The sequence below is a fragment of the Sturnira hondurensis genome, unplaced genomic scaffold (genome assembly GCF_014824575.4).
Source record: "Sturnira hondurensis isolate 20B ecotype Veracruz unplaced genomic scaffold, ASM1482457v3 Scaffold0006413, whole genome shotgun sequence".
Taxonomy (NCBI): Eukaryota; Metazoa; Chordata; class Mammalia; order Chiroptera; family Phyllostomidae; genus Sturnira; species Sturnira hondurensis.
In genome coordinates, this window is record NW_028079044.1 from 29,280,533 (window position 1) to 29,300,772 (window position 20,240).

At 37.3% G+C, this 20,240-nt stretch overlaps 1 protein-coding gene across 25 annotated transcripts in view; it reads left to right on the plus strand.

The window, feature by feature from the left end:
• RIMS2 (regulating synaptic membrane exocytosis 2) overlaps positions 1–20,240 on the plus strand; it is a 464,240-nt gene that overhangs the window by 379,227 nt on the left and 64,773 nt on the right. For 10 of the 25 annotated variants that reach the window (XM_037048343.1, XM_037048346.1, XM_037048344.1 and 7 more), the window contains one exon: positions 14,521–14,762. The exons of the other annotated variants lie outside the window; for them this stretch is intronic. In XM_037048343.1, the coding sequence (XP_036904238.1) occupies positions 14,521–14,762 (242 nt within the window). The remainder of the gene's footprint in view (positions 1–14,520; positions 14,763–20,240) is intronic. 25 annotated transcript variants of the gene reach the window in all.

Here is a 20,240-nt window from a genome sequence, read left to right on the forward strand (position 1 = left end):
CAGATTCTTCATTTTTCCCCCCATATGCCATGGGTGCCCTTTCAGCTGCTGCCCCAGTGCTGCAACCTAGAGGGAGTGAGTCTATGTAAGTCCTAAGTCAGGTTTGGGCTCTTTAAGAGGAGGCGCCTGGGAATCCCTCAGTTTCTTCTGCTACCCCAAGCCCCACTGGTAGGTTGCCAGGAAGGACGTGCTCCAAAGTAGTGCAGTGCTTTCTGTATTGGCACAGAGAAACGAGGGAAACACCAGCCCCTGCAGGGCCTCCATGGGATGCAGGACTGTTGTGAAATGTACAAATGGATAGAGGAGATTGGTGGCATTTCTCAATTTATTCCCTGAAATTCTTTATCATTTGGTGTCTTTTGCATTAATCGACATCATGTTTTGTCTTGCATTCTATTTTGTTTTTAGATTTTATTTAACAAACTGAGGTATGAGTGGTTTTAGAGCAGATGTTATGTCTTATATTTATAATTGGCATAGCATTGACTCCACTGTCTTAAACATGACAGATGTACAAATAAATATTTGTTAATTGGTTGATCTCTGTATATTTCTAAAAGAGTTATCAGGAAGTTTTATTTTCCTTATCAGCAAATACATGTTGAGTACCAAGATGACTTTGAAACATACTAGATGCAGCTTAAACATTAGTATTTAATTGTTCTTACATTACTAGGAACTTTCATTCATACAGTGAATTTATTTAATTCACTCATTCAATCAATTCTTTCTTTAGAGCTATTTAGTGTCAAGTAGCAGATACTAGGCTGCTAAACTAATGGACTAAATGAACTATCCAAGTTTCATGAGGAGAGCAAACAGTTGCAATAGAACTTCTCTATTTGTGATATAATAAAACCTTCAGAACACATTATAATGGACATTAAAAATTCATACTGTCAAATGTAACGTTGCCGTATCGTCAGGCTCATGAAGTGACCTGGGTGAACCTGTACAGCTAGCTGGAACTCCTGTTGCAGGAGCCCAGCTGCCCAGACACCAGTTGCATTTTGGTGCCACCTGGTGGCAGTTGTCTAATGAAAATAACAAAAATGCAGGTGATTCCGAACCCTGTGGCTGGCTGAGACTTTCAGTAAAGTGGCACAGTCCAGGCACCCCCATGGCAGAGAGTTGGGGGAACCTACCTTCTATCTCTGTTTCTTCAAATGAGCTTGAGAGCCACATGCCCCTCACAGAAGATGAGAATTCTTACCCACCCCTGTTTGCCAGTAGGTGTTAGGCAGTCATGTTACATCTAATTTCATGTTGTTGTGGAAATGTTATGGTAAGGTTTCACTGTGTATACAGTGTACAGAAAGAAAAACGCATCAGTTATACATGCTGATGGGAGGGAGACTGAGGAAGTCTTCATAGAGGAGCCCTCATTCAAGCAGAGACTTAAATGAAAGATAGTGTTTTGCCAACTGGCCTTGTGCGAAAAGAAGTGTGTTTGAGAGAGGGGAGAAAAGCAGGTGTCAAGGCACAGAAACTGAAAGTATGTGGTATTCCAGGGAACTACCTGTAGTTGTGTTTTTCTGGAGTATGGTTTAAGAACGAAAAGAGGAGGAGATGAAATCAGAAAGGCAAGGTCGGACGTTACTCTCTTTGTAGGCCATGCCGCATTCTTTCTTACTCTATAGATGAGTCACTAAGGACATTTTTGCAAGAATTGCATTTGAAAGAGATCACTATAAAACTCAGTTTTCTCCTCTATAAAATCAAGATAATAGTACTTTACTGGGTCATGTAGTTTAGACAGAAAATATGTGAAGAATTTTGCATAGAGTTCATTGCAAAGTAAATATTAGGTAAGTGGTAGCTTTTAGTATTGTATTAGTACTAGTGTTACTGTAATTAATGATTGGAGAGGCAAGGCTAGAGGCTTGTGGCTACTTTTCTAAATTCATAAAGATGTGTTTTCTGTTTCAGTGATAATCAAGTCCATGTATATATTTAAATAATTTTGAAAGGTATTCATTTTCTTGTTCTATTTTGTATGTTAACATATAATTAGAACTAAGATCAGTATATTTTAGTATATTTGTTTTCTTAAATGAAATATTTATGCTATATTATTCTAAGCTCATTAGCCTGTTTTTTCCTAATGGAAAAAAATCTGCTTTACAGACTTTCTTTGGCCATTTTAGAATTTCTGTCTCTTGCTATAGAATTATATTGTATTTGATACTATCCATTCCCGTAAGTTTACAGTTGAAGAACCAAGGCCAGAGAGATCAAGTCAAGTCTAAAGTCATAGTCAGAACTCAGTCTCATGACCTTAAGTTCTTACTTATTAACCTACTTTTGCTATTCATTTAAAAGCATAGAACTGTTTGACAAAAAACTCTGATTTTTCATCCTAACTTTTCTCTGACTTACTGTTATAGAAGGACAAGAAAACAAAAATGTTGACTGCGTAGGCAGAGACAAAATAAACGTCTGGTTGGGGGGACTGTAAAATCTCTAAGGCGTATAGGAGAATGGAGAAGCACAATTACCCACAATTACCTTACTCTACCTACTACTACCAACTAGTAATAGGTAGAGTAAATGCAGTCTGAAAGAATTGGGCAAAACAAAAGGAGTGACCTGAATGTTTTTTACCAAACAGCAAATGAAGGCTTACCATCTTCTCACACAGGATGTGGGTGCACTACTGTGTAAACTCACCCAACCAGTCTCACAGGAGGGTGGCCTGGGTCTGCAGCTCAGCGTCCCCTGGAAACTTGTTAGAAATGCAAGTTTCAGGCGCCCCCTCTAGACCTACTAAGACATGAACTCTGGGAATGGGGCAGAGAAATCTGTTTTCACAAGCCCTCCGGGTTATTCTGATGCAGTCTGAAGTTTGTCAGCCCTGCTGTAAACCGAGTGGGGTTTGTTTTCATCTTCTTGCAGTCCTGGTACAGTGCGATGGTCAGGTGTTTTAGAATCAGACTGCTCCAGTGCCAGCTTCACGGCTCAGCAGCCGTGAGACCTTGGGCAAATGTCGTCACCTTTCTGCACTCTACAATCTTCTGCTCCTCTCAGTTACTATTTCATAAGGTCATTCTGAGGAGTATTTCAAATGAGACACAATATATGTGAAGGTCCTGAGGTGGAAAGTGCCCAACACTTTCCAGGAGTTTAAAAGAGGCTGAAAAGTAGTTTATAAAGAAAAATGAGATGAGGTGAAAGAAACAGACAGGGGCCAAATGGTGCGGCCTTGCAGCACCTGGAGGGCGAGGGTGGGTTCCTGAGTCCTGTGGAGGAAATGCTGTTTACAAGGAGGGACATTTTGTTTGTTTGTTTGTTATGGGAAGAAAAAGGAGAGCGGTGCTCAGAAGCAATTCAATTTATAAACTGACAGTTGGGAGATAAGAAAATTCCTTTCAATAACTTCTGTTTTATGGATTTGGTTTTTCCCAAGTACAGCAAGAAGACATTGAAAACTTTTAGTAGCCCAGTGACATCACCCAATTTATGTTTTAGGAAAAATTACTCTGGTTGCTATAACGGAAAATAGGACATGGATGGTTCGGATGCTATTGCAGTTAAGTAGACAGGAGTGAAAGTTGGGATGGGAGAGATGGGAGGGTAGAGATCTACTTTAGGCACGGGATCTGTAAGACCTAGTGGTAGATTGGGCCCAGAGATGAAGGAGAAGGAGAAACCGAGGGGGTGCCTCTTGGATTTTCAAACTAAGCAACTTGGTGAAAGTGATACTTTACTAAAACAGGGAAGACTACAGGAATATATTTGATTAACAAAAAAGTTAGGTTCAGTGTGGACACATCAAATTTATGAAATCCTGTGCCACATCTGAGTGGTTATTACAAGTAGGCTATTGGGTGGAGAGCTCTGGAGTTCTGAAAAGCTTAGTCAGCTGACTTAAATTTAGAACTTACTGATGTGTCTGTGTGTGTGTATACATTGATATGAATATGTTGTACATATATACGTATGTTATTTTTAAGCTAAGGAAATTTCTTTCAATAGCTTCTATTTTTCCCTATGAAATAAAAGGAAAAGTTATTTGCTGGGAGGAAAGCAAAAGGTGGGAGGTTTGAGCAGCGTGAGGAAGGAGCGCAGTGGTTATCGTGGAGAGTGGGAGGTGCATATGTAGAATACCCTTTAAGGTTAATGGCAGTGAATTACAGTGCAATCAGTGAGTCCCACTGATTTTTTTCAACAGTGCTCGAATGTTGAGATGTAGGCATAGAAGAAGCATTCAACAAAGGGTCTGCCAGTTGGATGTCATATGAGGAGGCGTGCTAAAATGTTAAAGGTATTTGCAAAAGAGTGATTGAAATGAGGGCTCTGAAATCTAAGTTAAGTGTAAGTACAATAAAGAAGCTAATACTTTGAGGAGAAGTATAGAAATCAAAGTTACAATATTGAGAGATAAGGATACCTTATTAAATGATCTATAAAGAAAGGAGATAGCCATGTAGCAACTCTCTGAAGAAAGTTGAGAAATATTATCCCCATTTTATGAAGCAAGGCAACGGAGGAACAAGTTAGTTGGATTACTCAGTTACAGCGTGAGCGCGCAGCTAAACGATGAGTGTGAGTCTTCAGGTTAAATTCAAATGACTTCTCAGTAGATATTTTTCTTACTAGTTATGCTAATCATAAGTATTCTTTGTTCAAGATTAGGAGTCATTGCCCTTAAAAGAGTGGAAATCCATATGCCCAAATAAGTATTAAAATAGAAAAATATATTATTTGCATCAGAGCATCTGTCTGCCTTATCTTTATAACATTTATTTGCTAAGTATTCTTTTACTGCTTTATATTTTCACTTTCAGTGTACTTATTTTGTTTTATTGGAGTGTCAATTATATTATTTTTAATATTAAGCTTAATGTTTTTGCCAGTGATGTTTGATTGCCTTTGTAACGTGTCTGCATTAGTCCATTTTATTTACAGCACAACACTAATTTCATAATTAACATCAATAGAAAATTATAATTTACAGCAGAAAATAAATTTTATTTCAAAGTTTTGCTATAATCTATGCCATTCTAAACTGGTTATCTAGAGCAGCATTGTCCAATAAAATATGAGCCACATATTTAAGTCTTAATATTTTTGTAGGCACATCAAAATATAAATACAAAATAAAATATTTTATGTAACCTAATATATCTGAAATATTCTCACTTCAAATATTAATCTATATAAAAATTGTGACATATTTTATTATTTTTGGAGAGGTGTACTAAGTGTGTATGTTACATATACAGCACGTCTCACTTTGGATGAGGTTCCTTTCAAGTGCTCGTTAGCCACGTGTTCTAGTGCTCACAGTGCTGGGCGGTGCAGCTCTAGGGACTTCGTAAAGTGAAGTTCAACAAAGTGAGGTACTCAAAGGCCACCCTGTGTCTGTTTCTCCTGAGAGAATTTTGGTCTACGAAACCTCAGCAGGCAAGATAGAGCTAAGTTAGAAAGAAGAAAGAAAAGGATAATAGTTGTTTTAGTTTTTTTAAGTAAGTAGACTATCAGATTGGTGCAAAGTTCTGGTCTTTTTTTAATACAACAATTTGATTCGTGTAATCCTGTCTTTTAAACCCTTAATTTTTTTTTTAAGCTTTCAGTATGACTACTTGTAAAAATAGGTATGACACAATTGTGTTTATTTACATAAATTTGATTTTAAATGCCTAAAGATAAACTGTGGGCAGTTTGATATTCATCGCATAATAATTTATAACAATCATTCAAAAGTCCTGAGGCTTTATGATTTTTATTTTGGAACATAAGAATTTTAAAATGTAAAGATTTGATTTTGTAGAATTTAATAAGTGTTAAATTTCACATTTACATTTTTTAATTAAAATTTAGGATCTTCACTTACTATCACTTAGCAACATTATTGTTTTCAACATTTTAAATCAAAATTTTATTATAAAATAAATAATTAGTGCAATATAAAACAGTATCAACACATACTTATCATGCGCTTATAATTGAATACTGTAAGGCATGTCAAAGGTGAAGAAAACAATGTTTTTATATTTGCATTTGTACATTTAATTCATTATTTAGTCATTCAAATGTGAGTCTAAGAGAAGTGGCAGGTTATGCTTATTAAAGGAAAAGAATTTTTAATATATAAATATCCATAAAAGCAGAAGTAACCTATAAACATACTATGAGAAGCATGTTTGAAACATGATATTTATAATTTGCTTAAATTCTGTTTATCTTTATTATTTCATTATGATGAATAGGTTCCTTTGAAAATGGAAGTGTATTAGCTTCATAAAGTGGCTCATTGTAATGGAAGTAATAATACTCTTGAATTTTACTGCTGTTAGTTTCCACACAAACTTGAGAAAATAGTGCTCTAATGTTTTATGCGAGCACTTTGCTCCAAGTGTGGTGGCGTTACAGTGGTGACTCCTTTTTGAGGACCGCCTCACTGGCTGCATTAGGCCTCTAATCTCACTGAGCGTTTTTACCCCATCTTAGTAACAGTTAGCTAAAAACCATAGCACAGCCCTGGCTGGTGTAGCTCAGTGGATTGAGCACGTGCCTGTGAACCACACACAAGATCGCGGTTCGATTCCCAGTCAGGGCACATGCCTGGATTGCAGGCCGGTTCCCTGCAGGCCAACTCCCAGCAGGGGACGCATGAAAAGCAACCATACATTGATGTTTCTCTCCCTCTCTCCCTCCCCTCTAAAGATAAATAAATAAATAAAATCTTTTTAAAAATCTTAACAAAAAAAGCCCCATAGCACAGCACTTAAATTGACATTCTTTCCAGGCAAAAAGGGATGAGGGAGTCTCGAATTTTGGAGTTTGGTGGTGCTTTCAGGAGCATGGTCTGTAACATAAGGAGAGTTTCCCATTGGCTCATTATTTATCAACGAAACGGAAGAGTAATTTTATTTGCATGGCTGTGTTTAGCATTTCATTTAGTGCCAAAAGTGTGTAGCTTTTTATTCAATACCAAACATAGTATGACATTTTATAGATAATAAATGCATGTTAAATTGAATTTACTTGTCTATACAGTGTTAATTATTAATCATATCTGTAACAAAATCATCTTATAAATATTTTCATTGAAATATATCTTTTCAAGTTTGAAATGACCAAAGGTATGGGAGTTATTCATCTGTATGAAGTCTGAGGGACCAATTCTTTAAGGCCACAGAACTTCTCTGTTTATGTAAAATCAGTGCTTCAAATAAATCGAGCAAGTTTCAGTTTCTGTTTTTACTAAACCTTCAGTGTGATTGTAATTGTAAACATATATACTAATTAGAGGTAACATTTAGCATGTGCTAAATGCTATATGTACATTTTTTTCATTTAATCCTCATCACAACCTTGTGTGAGTTATTATTTTTCTTAGATTAACTCATTTATTCAACAAATACTTAAGGTGGCAGGCATTATTTTAAAACCTGAGATTGCACAGTGAACAAAAGGGGTCAAGTCCTTGCCCCATGAAGCTTACCTGCAAGTGGAAAAATCTGTAATAAATAGATGAGAAAACTAATGCTCAGAACAGGTAAAGAAATATTCTCAAGGTTGTGAACCTTTAAATAATAGAAATAGGATAGAAACCCATGTCTGACTGACTTTGAACCTAAATGTAGGTTTCTTGCCTTGATAAAAACATCAGATTTTGTTGCTTTGAAAAAATCATATGATATTGTTGAACTGTTTATCCACCAAAAAGCCAAGTATAAGGTTTTTTCCATCATGAACTATGCACTAAACTTAGGAGAATTTGAAAAATATAGAAGAATTAGAGTGGCCACTTGCCTCCGGCCTCCTTATCTGTGGTTTCACTTACACTGTTTCAGTTTCTTATAATCAACCTCAGTCTAAAATATTAGATGGAAAATTCCAGAAATAAACAGTTCAGAAGTTTTAAAATGTTTGCCATTCTGAGTAGCATGATGAAATCTTGCACCTTCCTGTTCTGTCCTCCCTGCGACATGAATCATCCCTTTGTCCACTGTATCCAAGCCGTACAATGCTGCCTGTCTGCCCAGTAGTCACTCACCCGCCATCTCCTTAATCTGGTTCACTGTCTGGCCTGGAAGAACTTGTGTTCAGGTAACTCTCCTTTCCTTAATAATGGCCTCAGAGCGCACAAGTGGTAATGCTGACAATTCAGATGACCAGAAGCTGTAAAGAGCTTCCTTTAAGTGAAAAGGTGTGCAGGTGCAGGAAAAAACGTAGTGTATGCAGAGTTTGACAGTGGCCGCGGTTTCAGACACCCACTGGGGCTCTTGGGACATACTCCCCACTGTGGATAAGGGGGACTACTCTATTTCATTATCCAAATATAAAGAATTAAGCTCATTTCAAATCTAATTTGTTTTTCTTTGAAGCCTGTTTATCAGTAACTTTCTTTTAAAAATAACTTTTAGGGGCAAACTATTGAAAAAAGCTAAAAATCATTTTATTGATTACTCCTACAGAAGAGAAATGAAAGTATTGATGCCTAAAGAAGCATAACTTTTTTAGCTCAGTGGATTGAGCGCGGGCCTGCAACCTGCAAGAAGCATACTTTAGTCCCAACATTCTCACTGTATATTTTGCTTTGCTTGTGTAATGAGGCTAAAAATATAATACTTAATGTCTCACATATATCTTAGAAAGTCTGGACGTTGGGAAATGTATATTTTAGCTCCAGAAAAATATGCCAATGCTTCTTTTTTTTGTATAATGCATGGTTCTATCTTGTTCTTTAAATATTTCACATTTATAATAATAGTAGGAAAACTTTAAAAATCATGCAGCAAATGAAAAAATGGCTCCAATTCCAGTGGACTTCCTGACCTTGAAAAGCCCTAGCATTGTGCACGCTGAGACATCGCTCCAGAGGAGAGATCCGCAATCTCTGCAGGACTGATTGACCTAGAATCTGAAAAGAAAAAAAAAAAAACGTTTAGATTTCAAGCAAGCTGAAAGGCTTCCTTTGGTTCCCAAAGAGACTCATTATATATGACCAAGGACACCTTGGCAAAATATTACTGTCCTTACAATCATTGAAAGAAGTTTTGTCTTTTTGTCCATGGTGATTTATGAGTAACATATAAAACAAATATAAACTTGGGNTTAAAAATCATGCAGTAAATGAAAAAATGGCTCCAATTCCAGTGGACTTCCTGACCTTGAAAAGCCCTAGCATTGTGCACTCTGAGACATCGCTCCAGAGGAGAGATCCGCAATCTCTGCAGGACTGATTGACCTAGAATCTGAAAAGGAAAAAAAAAAACGTTTAGATTTCAAGCAAGCTGAAAGGCTTCCTTTGGTTCCCAAAGAGACTCATTATATATGACCAAGGACACCTTGGCAAAATATTACTGTCCTTACAATCATTGAAAGAAGTTTTGTCTTTTTGTCCATGGTGATTTATGAGTAACATATAAAACAAATATAAACTTGGGTATAGAACATGGTCTCCTGCACAAATTAATACAAGTAATGTAGTCATAAAAATTTGGAAGTTAAAACTACCTTAACAACGATCTCTAACAACCTCATTCACTAGGTTAGGAAAAAGGCATGAGTGAAAAAAACTTTTCTGGTAAATCATTAGCAATGTGGTTTGGGATCTAGAAATTGTGATAACAGTGCAATTTTATTCATTTGCAAGCTGTTGGGAGAGGAAGTCTAGAGAGAGCAGGCCTCCGCTACTTTACTAGCCTAAATTTGTAGATGGTTATTTGGGTAAGTGAAATAAAGCTTATTAAATAATAAATTAGGGTAATAATTTCAAGTTCCACATTTTAGCAAAGGAAGAGTATTAAATATAGAGAAATGTTTTAATTAGGGGAACATCAGACAGTAGCAGGGTTTCTTACACACGCACAAATGGAGCAAAGAACATGCTCCAGTTCAAGAAATGGTACTTTATAATACAGGCATCTGTCCAATGGCAACTGGTACAAGTAAGAGTTACCAACTTGAGAGGTATTGGGTTGGCCCTTGGCACCTGCTTCCAGGAACACAGCAGAGGGAAGGAAAAAGAATTAAGACTTTTGAGATTCTATAATGTTGGGGAGCTTGGCCAATCTCACTGGAGGCTTTTTCTACTCTGCCATTATTACCAGTACCTTCTCACTCTCGAGCCTTCCGAGCCCTCTAGCACCACTTGCGAGCCCAAGTACTGTCAGCGCTTCCACTCCTGGGATCGCCCGTCTCCTTTCCATCATTAAGTGTCCAGTCTCTTAAATTCTCTTACCACCTTCCCAGCTCTTGTAGGCCCATGTCCTCACAAACTCAGAATTTGTCTTTGTCACGTGTTTTCTTTTTATCTTAGCAGCCAAGCACTTAGCTCTAATCACTCAAATCTACCAATTAACACTTTTTGCCCTGTGGCCTACAACCTTCATTTAATTGAACCTCATACGAATCCCATACTTCTATAACCCCTGCTGTGCCATTTAACTTTCTGGGGGAATACTTTAAAATATTTTACTTACCTTTTATTGCCTTTTCCCCCTAATGATTGACAATACTAGATTTGCCGTTTTAAAAATCTTCCAAGGTAAAATTTTCAGCAACTATATGTTGTAAAATAGATAAGTTGCATTGGCAATTTTACATATTTTACTTTGAGAATAATAAATATATGGTTTTCCACTGTTTTACTAAAGCAAAAATCAGAAAACATGCATAAAACAGTATGTAGAAATGTATAAACCCTGTGTCTTTTTCTGAACTTCGTATTCCATATCAGCACCCATATTATCATGCAGTAAACTCTTAAGACTGCGTTGAAGGCCACGCTGTGTCTTCAACCCGAGCAGTGAACCATGTGGGTGGGATAGTGTTACCGTGTGCAAGAGAAAGGAGGGCTGGTCCTTGATTGCTCTTTTTATTTGTCCGTTTCATTTGTCTGTTTGCTTTAATTATTTTCTTATTGCCAATACCTTTGTGTTCATTTTGGGAAAAACAAAATAGAAAAAAGTAACATTTTTTAAAGCATAATCACTAACCAGAGAAAAGTAAAGCTACTCGTAGGACACTGTTCACGGCGAACCCTTCTGGATTATTTGCTGTGTGCATTTGTGTTTCTCCCACTTTCTCAACAGACAAGTTATTTGTATTCATATTCCCTTTATTTCTCATGCAGGTGACTAGTAGATTCATCTCATGAATCCAGGTTTCTTGAACTCCTTAGTTTAGCAAAAGATGTGTCCTTATTTTTTTATATAATTTTTTTTCTATTTGCACCACTGAATAGCCTCTGGCATTTGAATTTGTCTCTGTGTCGCCTAGCATCGAGGTATTTGGTATGTGTGACATAAAACTAAGATGCAAACAGGAGTGTCTGCTTCCTCTCTCCCTTTTTTCCTATCAAGAACATATTTTATTCAATAAATATTTACAACAGCATTTTAAAAGGTACATTCTATTTTATTGATGAACATAACTTATTCAGACGCCCTCTCCTGTTAGACATTTATAGGGTTTTCCCCTTGTGTGTGTATGTTCTGCTATTGTCATCAATTCTTGATAAATATCATTCTTGCCAGATCTGTACACTTTGCTAAGTTTTTCCTCAGGATAATTCTTAAAAGTAGAATCAATAGGTTAAAAGGTAGGCTTGTTTTTTTTAAGGCCTTTAGTAAATATTGCTAAATTGCCCTTCAGAAATCTATCACTGAGACCACAGGCAACATTAGAAATGTATTATCAATATATTGCCAGACCCTTACAAATACTGTCCTTTGAAGTAATTGATAATGTAGTGGGTCTTTGCTTTCTTAACCACAATGGGCATTCCAAATAATCCTCCCTGTTTGCAGAGTCTTTATTATAAATGTTCCATAGAGCCCCAGAACTTGAACAGTTTTGGTTGGTAGCTTGTTTGCTTGCAACGCTGTTTGCTTGTGGTTTCAGGCGATGCCCAACGAGGAGAGTAAAGGAAACACACAGTGAGAGCCCTCATCACTCTCTGTCCCCTCAGCATGACGCCCCAGGGCAACTATTTATAAACTCATCCCCTGGTGATTTTAAAGCTGCAGGGAGATGAAAAGTAGATTCATCTTACAAAAATTTTAATAACCTCTTTTTGTAGATAATGCATTATTCAAGTTGGTAGGTGGAAGAAAAGTATATTTCTTTAAAACCAAATAGTAATGAAAATATTAATCTACACACTGATTTCCACTTCCGCTTAGTATTTTATTGTGTCCTCCTTGATTTTTGGCCAGGTTATTTTTGCCCTTTATAGCCAACCGTGAAAATTAAAATGCACAAATCACAAGGTACAATAAGCCACATTGTGTGGGGACATCTTTGGCTTCCTTGGTAGATAATAGATTAGGTTGAGGAGGGTACAAAATACATGTTTGGGTAAGAATTCTTGTATAACAGGAGCCCTAGGGTACTGTGACTATCTGGGCATATGTGATTGTTTTCGAAGCCTTAGTCTCAACCAGACTTTGTTTTCCCATCAGCATGGGTTCCTGTGCTGTGCCATTTTTTTTTCTGATGACAGCACACTGTGAAAATCTTATATTGCGTTTCTGTGCTTATTTGCACTGAGTCCCTGGAACAAGAGGTATCTAGAGGAGCAAAGCATTTAGTTGTTAAATGGAACCTCACAGATATTCCGGTTCAAGGTGTTTAGTAGATGCTTATCAGGTGGTGGTGGTGGTGGTCATGAGAAAGAGGAAGGGGATAATTTTTGCAGCTTTTATGTGTCTGGCATTCTGCTTAGTGCTTTACTTACATTTTCTAACTTATTGAACAGGAAAGTAAGCTCTAGAATGGGAAATGACTCTCAAAATCAGTCAGTAAAGCCAAAGAACAAACCCAGAGTTCCTGACTCTTTATTACATAATGCTGGGTGGCTATATGAAAACCATTTTAGACATTTTAAACTCAAAATTTTCATATAAACTTCTAATTATAAATGTGTATTGATGCTGTTAAGTATTTATATAATACATGTTGAGGGGCTTTAACCTTATTTTATCTATTGTCCATATTCCCTGATAAGAATCATTACAATTTCCATTTGTTGAATTTTTACTTCAGACATATTAGCTCTATTCTTGAAAATAAAAATACTCTAATTTTATAAATGGGAGGAACCTGGGTCTCAGAGTAGGGCAGTGAACTCTGTTAGAGGAAGTTAGTTAAATGGCAGCAAATTTGGGTTTCAAGCCCACATCTCTTTGCCTCCAGAACCTGAGTAGCAAAGTCAAACGTGCTCAAAAATGATCGATTTAGGGTTTATAGAACCATATGTCCTGTTTTCTCTGCTTGCACTCTCTCTCTTTCTCTCTGCCTATTCTTATTTCTCCTTGAAACTAATGCAAAAGATAAAATAACATACTTTACTGTGCTTTTTGAATATCACACTGAGCCTTTTCTCTCTTAAATACTTCAAGAAAATGTGCACACATTAATAAAATTAACAAGTCGTCCTATCCTTTTAGCCGATTCTACTCTAGGATAGAGGGGACAATTTTTTTTACTGATACTGAAAAATTGAATTAAAAATAAGCACTCACCTCAGTAGATCAAATGAAGTATAAATATGTATCTGTGTGTTTTTATTTTAAATTTAATTTCTGCAATTATGTGTTACATAGTCAGATTTATTAGAATCAAGTTAAAGCAGAAACTATGACTTTCAAAAATTGGTATTGTATTCATGAGTCTTCCTGTTTTTTGCACATCGGGCTGCTTCTGTGACAGTCGTCCAGGTTTGGGGGGCCATCAAAGTAGCCACTTACTCAGCTCCCCCCACAGGTCAATAACCACAGAGAAACCCAGGGTCCCTTCTCTAATCACTCCCCTTCACTGTGTTACACTAACAGATCAGCAGGCAGCTCACGTGCTCCACTGATGCACTGATTGCTTCCTGACCATTTTGTAGAAAACTGATGATAATTTTTTTTCTTGTCAAACGAATGCAAAAGGAAAATCTCCTTTTGGGGCATATACTTATGTCAATAAATATGAAATCACATACAATGAAATAAATTATTTTTAATTCAAAGCTAATAAAAACATCTATCCCTGTTAGAAAATTTAGCTACTATTAGATAAACCTTATTAGGTTTTTCATAAAGTGAAAAGTTATTTTAAAAGGCCAGTTTACCTATGGATGCTATAATTTTTGCCATTTTTTGAAAATGTTCCCACTCATCTGATGTCTTTTGAAGGCGGTAGTGGATCGACCCGGAGAAGACTACTTTTGGAAACTTCTGTGTGCTGTCCAGTTGCCTCAGAGCATATTCACACTTGTAGGACAGCATGTTCTCTTAAGTGAGCCCATTGATTTTTCATGAGTTGTTTTCCATGCAAGCTAGTGTCTTCTCCGGCCCCAGAAGTGAAATCATATATCTGATTTTCCATAGTTGTGTTAAGGTTTGTCCTGAACCCTAAGGCCCACTCAAGAGCATAGTATTTGATACATTTTAATTCTAAAACTATGTCCCATAAATGACATCCTTTAATTCAATTTCAGATGTTTCATCTAAAATACCTTTTCTGTCTTTTCCTTTTTACTCTTGCCTTCACTTTTAACGATCCATCGGCCTACAGTGTCTTTACATCCAAAATGCAAAGCAGACAAATGGGCCTCTCAGGGAAGAACATGACCAAAAGCACCAGCATCAGCGGAGACATGTGCTCGCTGGAGAGGAACGACGGCAGCCAGTCGGACACTGCGGTGGGCGCCTCGGGCACCAGCAGCCAGAAGCGGCGCTCCAGCATCGGGGCCAAAATGGTAGCTATCGTGGGGCTCTCGCGGAAAAGTCGCAGCGCTTCTCAGCTCAGCCAGACGGGTAGGCGTTTTTACGTTACTTTCGACTTTATCTTTGAGTTGTAATTAAAGTACACATTCTTTTTCTCTTACTCATTTTATTACAGTAACATGTGGATGCTGACTTGTTTCAGAGGGAAAGGGTCACTTCAAACTACTCAGCTTCTGTGAAAATGTAACAACGGCTTTGTTTTTCAGTGAAGAACGGACCTACTTTAAAGTGGACCTTGGCCACTGTTCTCAAAACGTATTTAAAGTCTTTCTTCCTCAGGGAGGAGTTAAGCTCTGTTTCTCGTGATTGCTGCTGGTCGCTGATCCTTTCTGGAGGTAGTTTGATGTGTGAGGTGCTTGCTTTTCTGTAGCTTTCTCACGTTGGAACCAGACAAATTAACTCTCATTCCCAGCAAGTTATGGTGATGAAGATGACATCTCATATTTTGTGTGAATTATGTATTTGTGTCGCCGACAACCTAACTTCTTTTTCAGTCTGTAAGCAGCACTTACTGTAGTACCAATTTCCTCACTGCAGTTTTATTTCCCTGGTTAGACTTCAAGCAACAATATTCTGTAGCAGCAGGGCTGGAGGAGTTTTCTGCTGGCGGTGAAGATAGTCAAAGCTTTGCTAATTTAAAATTCAGTCGCGAAATCACATCTGCAAAAAATAAATTAGATACAACACTCCTACTCAGAAAAGCCACTGTTAGCAATTAAGAAATCTGTGAGTCAAAGCAGTGTCGTTTTTCAAATGGGTGTTGGTAGTTAAACATTACATCCCCGGTATCTTGGAAATAATAGCATATCTTCTACTTAACAAACAAAAGCATGTAATATGGTGTTTCTCTTACAGCAAATAAATTACAGGCAAATGGATTAAATCTTGTTTATGTTTGAATACGAGGGTTCTTGTACACAAAAGTCAAGACTTAAATGTGCAAGACAGAAGAATTTAAACATGTTATTTCTTGGTCCCGGCTAATCTTGATTTTACAAACTAGCAATGATTTTGGAATGTAATGTTATATTGCAGTATAACAATAATATTATATTGAAATAGTTATTTGATGGCGTTCCTTATAACCTGGCTGTACCTCACTATTTTTAACATGATTGCTATAGAGAGTTTTCATTTGGTGTTTCAAAATGTTATTTTACATTTTAATATAGAAATAGAAATTTAATATATGAACAGGAAGTTTATATTTAAATAATTTTTACTTTCTGATATTTATACGTAGTTAACTGTGATGTGCTGATATGATAAATGTTAGCCCTTAGAATTTTTTTTATATTTCTCTGGCAGTTAGAACTTAATTTATTCTATTTTTCTCTTTAAAACTTATAAACATCTATAAACCAAAAACTGCTCTACAAAATAAAGTCTGTTAATTTAAAAAAATAAGAACCTAAAAAACATTAGTAAGATTACAAGTAAGATAATATGTGGTGTTAAATTAAATTATTCCATTCATTTGAGGTTTTAAAACAAATACTGAGCACTTACTATGTACCGTACCAGGAACATGGAGGACTGAGACGAATAAGAAATTTATAACTTGAGTTGTTTATCATCTCTTGAGCTGCTTATAATCCGGTAGAAGATAGGTACTTAAACAGGTTGCTTCCAGATGACATGGTAGTGGTCACGCTGCAATTGCCTGGAAAGTGTGCAGATGCCCAGAGGAAGTCCACGTGATCCATTCTGGAATTCCAGGAATACGTGCTTGGAGGAGATTGTACCTGATTTGAGATGTGAAAGGAGAGTGATGGTTACCCGAGTACCGTACAGTTTTAAAGGTGTTCCAGGCAGAAACCATGAAAAACTATGATGAACAAAGGCATGCAGGCATGATATGTACAGGAATGACAGACAGTTGGACGATTTTACCATGAAATGTTGGACCAAATGTAGCTGGAGATGAGGCTGGTAGATAAGTGAGAACAGATCATGGAGAGTCCTGATGATCGTATTAACTTAGGTTATTGGAAGTTTTAGAAAGTTTTCAGTAGAGGATTGATAGAGTCAGATTTGCACAATTGGTAGGACATAATTTATATGATTTGTAGGACATTCAGGCTGCCATTTATTTATCTGACAACTATTTTTAAAACATCTACCATATGCTAGGAATAATCCTAAAGAAAACATGAACGAGAAAAAAAGATTTTGCTCTTTGAGCTTACGTTGTAGTGGGGCTCCACCAAAGAAAATAAAACTCAAGTCAGCATCTGGTAAAGAGTATTTTAGAATGAACTAGCGAAGCGGTACAGTAATTCAGATAAGCGATGGATGAATTTGAATTAAGTCAGTTGTAGTAAAGATAGAGAGAGGTGGTAGTTTCAAAGAAATTTTAAAGAGCAAAATCATCAGTAGTAGTCAGCCACTCGATTTAGTGACTCTTTGGATATGGGGAGGGAAAGGAGAGAGAATTCTAAGACGATTTTTATATTTCTGGGGTGCATCACTGGGTGGGTGGTTGTAGTGCTCTCAGTGGCTATTGAAAGGATAAAAGAAGGAGTAAGTGTGGGGGAAAGGGGAGGGATGAGTTTTAAACTGATGGAGGAGACCAGGAGGGAAGGGCAAAAGCTGTGAGAGTTCTGTCACAGAAGCTAAGGGAGTAGAAGATTTCAAGAAAAGAATGGTCAGTTCTCTTGGTTCAAGAAGAACCAAGTTCATATCTTTATAGTTTGAGTGTAAATATCTCATTGACAATATTTCCTTGACAATATTTTTATTGAAAAAGTATATATTGGCTCACCATACAAAGAGATTATACATCAACAATGATTTAGTGTTTATGTATGAGTAGTTACAGGTTTTTAATTTTCAAAAACATTGTGATGTTGGCAGATTTAAGAAATGTAGTCTACTATAGGTAGTAGTAGCTAAATCATATAGATAGTAGTACCTAAATTATATAGGTAGCCTCTTTCTGCATGTAGTATGGCAGAAAATAAATATTCTTTTTTGTTGTTTCCATTAATATTTGTCATTTTAGTAACATTATGATGACTACGATTTTAATCATTCTTAAAATGCACAGTTATTTTTACCTATCCACCTAATAGTTTTGCTTATTGGCAGTAGAATTCAGAATATCTCACATTTTCCAGCTTATATTTACCTGTAGAATAGCAAACAGATTACTTTGCAATAACTGGACTCTAAACTTGCAATGGGTCCCTACATTCTCTATGTGTGTGTATGTGTGATTTTGTTTTATGTAAGATTTTTGTTTCCCTTTTTTAAAAAAAGATTTTATTTATTTACTTTTAGAGAGAGGAAGGGAGAGAGAAGAGAGAGAAACATCAGTGTTTGGTTGCCTGCCGTGCACCCCCCCACTGGGGACCTGGCCTGCAGCCCAGGCATGTGCCCTGACTGGGAATCAAATTGGCGACCCTTTGATTCACAGGCCGGCACTCAATCCACTGAGCCACACCAGCCAGGGCTATGTTTTCCTTTCTTAAGAAAAAAATTACAATCAAGCTCCAGCCATCTCTAAAACTGAAATCTTTAAATTTAATCTCTAAACTATTTGATATATGATGACATTCACAACAATGTTATGAAGGAGGAATTAATTACTGTTTTCCTCCTTTACCAATGAGGAAACCAAAGTAAGAAGAGGGGGACTGCCTTCCCCAGTTTACCCAACTGGAAGGGTAGAAGTTGAGATTTTGATCCAGGCAGTGCGGATCTGGAGAAGATTTCACTCTAAATGGGTCTGTTAGAGTTTGGACCAGCACTGTCCAGGAGAACTTAGGGCCACGGCAGCAGCGCTGTCTCTCCTGCTGTGCAATATGGTGTGGTCGCACTAGCCACATGCTGCTGTTGAGTACTCAGGATGTGGCTAGTGTGAGTAAGTAACTGAATTTTTATTTATTTATTTATTTATTTATTTATCTTTAGAAGGGAAGGGAAGGAGAAAGGGAGAGAAATATCAATATATCAATGTATGGTTGCCTCTTGTGCATCCCCTACTGGGAACTGGCCCGCAACCCAGGCATGTGCCCTAACTGGGAATTGAACCATGGTTGTTTGGTTCACAGGCCCATGCTCAATCCACTGAGCTACACCAGCCAGGGCTAGTAACTGAATTTTTTATTTTTAAAGCACTTTTCACTAAATGAATTTAAAATTTAAAAGGTACATATTATTAGTGACTGCTGTGTTCGGCAGTACAGGTAAAAACAACTCTTTCTGGGATTTTTGATTAAAAAATTAAATAAAGGAATAAGATTGTAGCATGGGGGAGATAGAATTGAAGACAAGTTTTGGTTTCTTAATGAGACAGGGGATACTCGTGGGACCTGAACAGGTGAAAGAGCTTTGGAGCCAGAGTGTCAGTGCAGATCGGCTGTTATGACCTGTGGTCACTTGGAAATCTGTGCTCTTTTCATCTTATAATAATTTCTGAAGTCTCACAGGACTTTACATGGACTTTCATTATAACATTTATTTATTTGTATATATCCCGGCTAGTCTTTTTTTTATTTCACATTCCTTCTCAGTATCTGGTATAGTTTCAGATATAGTGATCTAAAATGAAAGGCCTGTGTACTCCTTGGGGCGCATTGTTAGATTCTCTGTGGAATGAGAATGATCGCTTCTAACACTGATGCCAAGATAACAGCTGGTCTGAGCCTGGAGTTGCAAATAATGTTTACATGGTGTGGACACTGGAGTAGGCATGGACATTTCAGACATGAGCACGCTAGGCTCAGAGACACGGAAATGCGGTTTATGTGTGAGCAGACAAGAATATTTGACACATGGTGGGAGATGAGACTGGCAACAGAGGTCTGGGCCAGATTGCAAATAACTTAATGTTGGGCCAAGTAGTTAGAACCACAGTGTTGGCAAGAGGGAGGGAGCTAGTGCATGATTTGGAACAGGGTTATGACAGTCAAAGCTAGAAAGATTATGTCAGTAAGGAAATCTAGAGTTCAAGAATAAGAGAATTTTATCTGTTTAGAGCAGAGATGATGAGGGGCTGATCAATGGGTATTAGTTTTCCATTGCTGCCATAGGAAATTCCTACAAACTTCACCACTTAAAAACAATTCACTATTCTGTCTGTGAGCTCAGCTGGTCTCTTTGTGTCTCCCAAGACCAAAGTCAGAGTCATCAAGGCAGTGTTTTTACTTAAAGGCTGCATTTCAGAGCTCACCCAGGATGTTGGCAAAACTCAATTCCTTGCCCTTGTAGGACTGAGCTCCCATTTTTCTTTGACACGTGCCCCCTCATCTTTAAGCATTAAACATTTCTTGTGCTTCTGATCTCTCTGAGAACCCCTTCTGCCACATCTCTTCTGTCCTGCAGCTCAAGAGAGTCTCTGCATTTAGGGGGATCATGAAATTAGTCTGGGCCCACTGAGATGACCCAGGATAACCTTCCTGGTTTAAGGTCCTTAACCTTAATTACACCTGCAAAGCACCTTTTGCCATGTAATGTAACATACTTTCACAGCCTAGAAAACAGAGCACAGTGATCTGTGGAGAC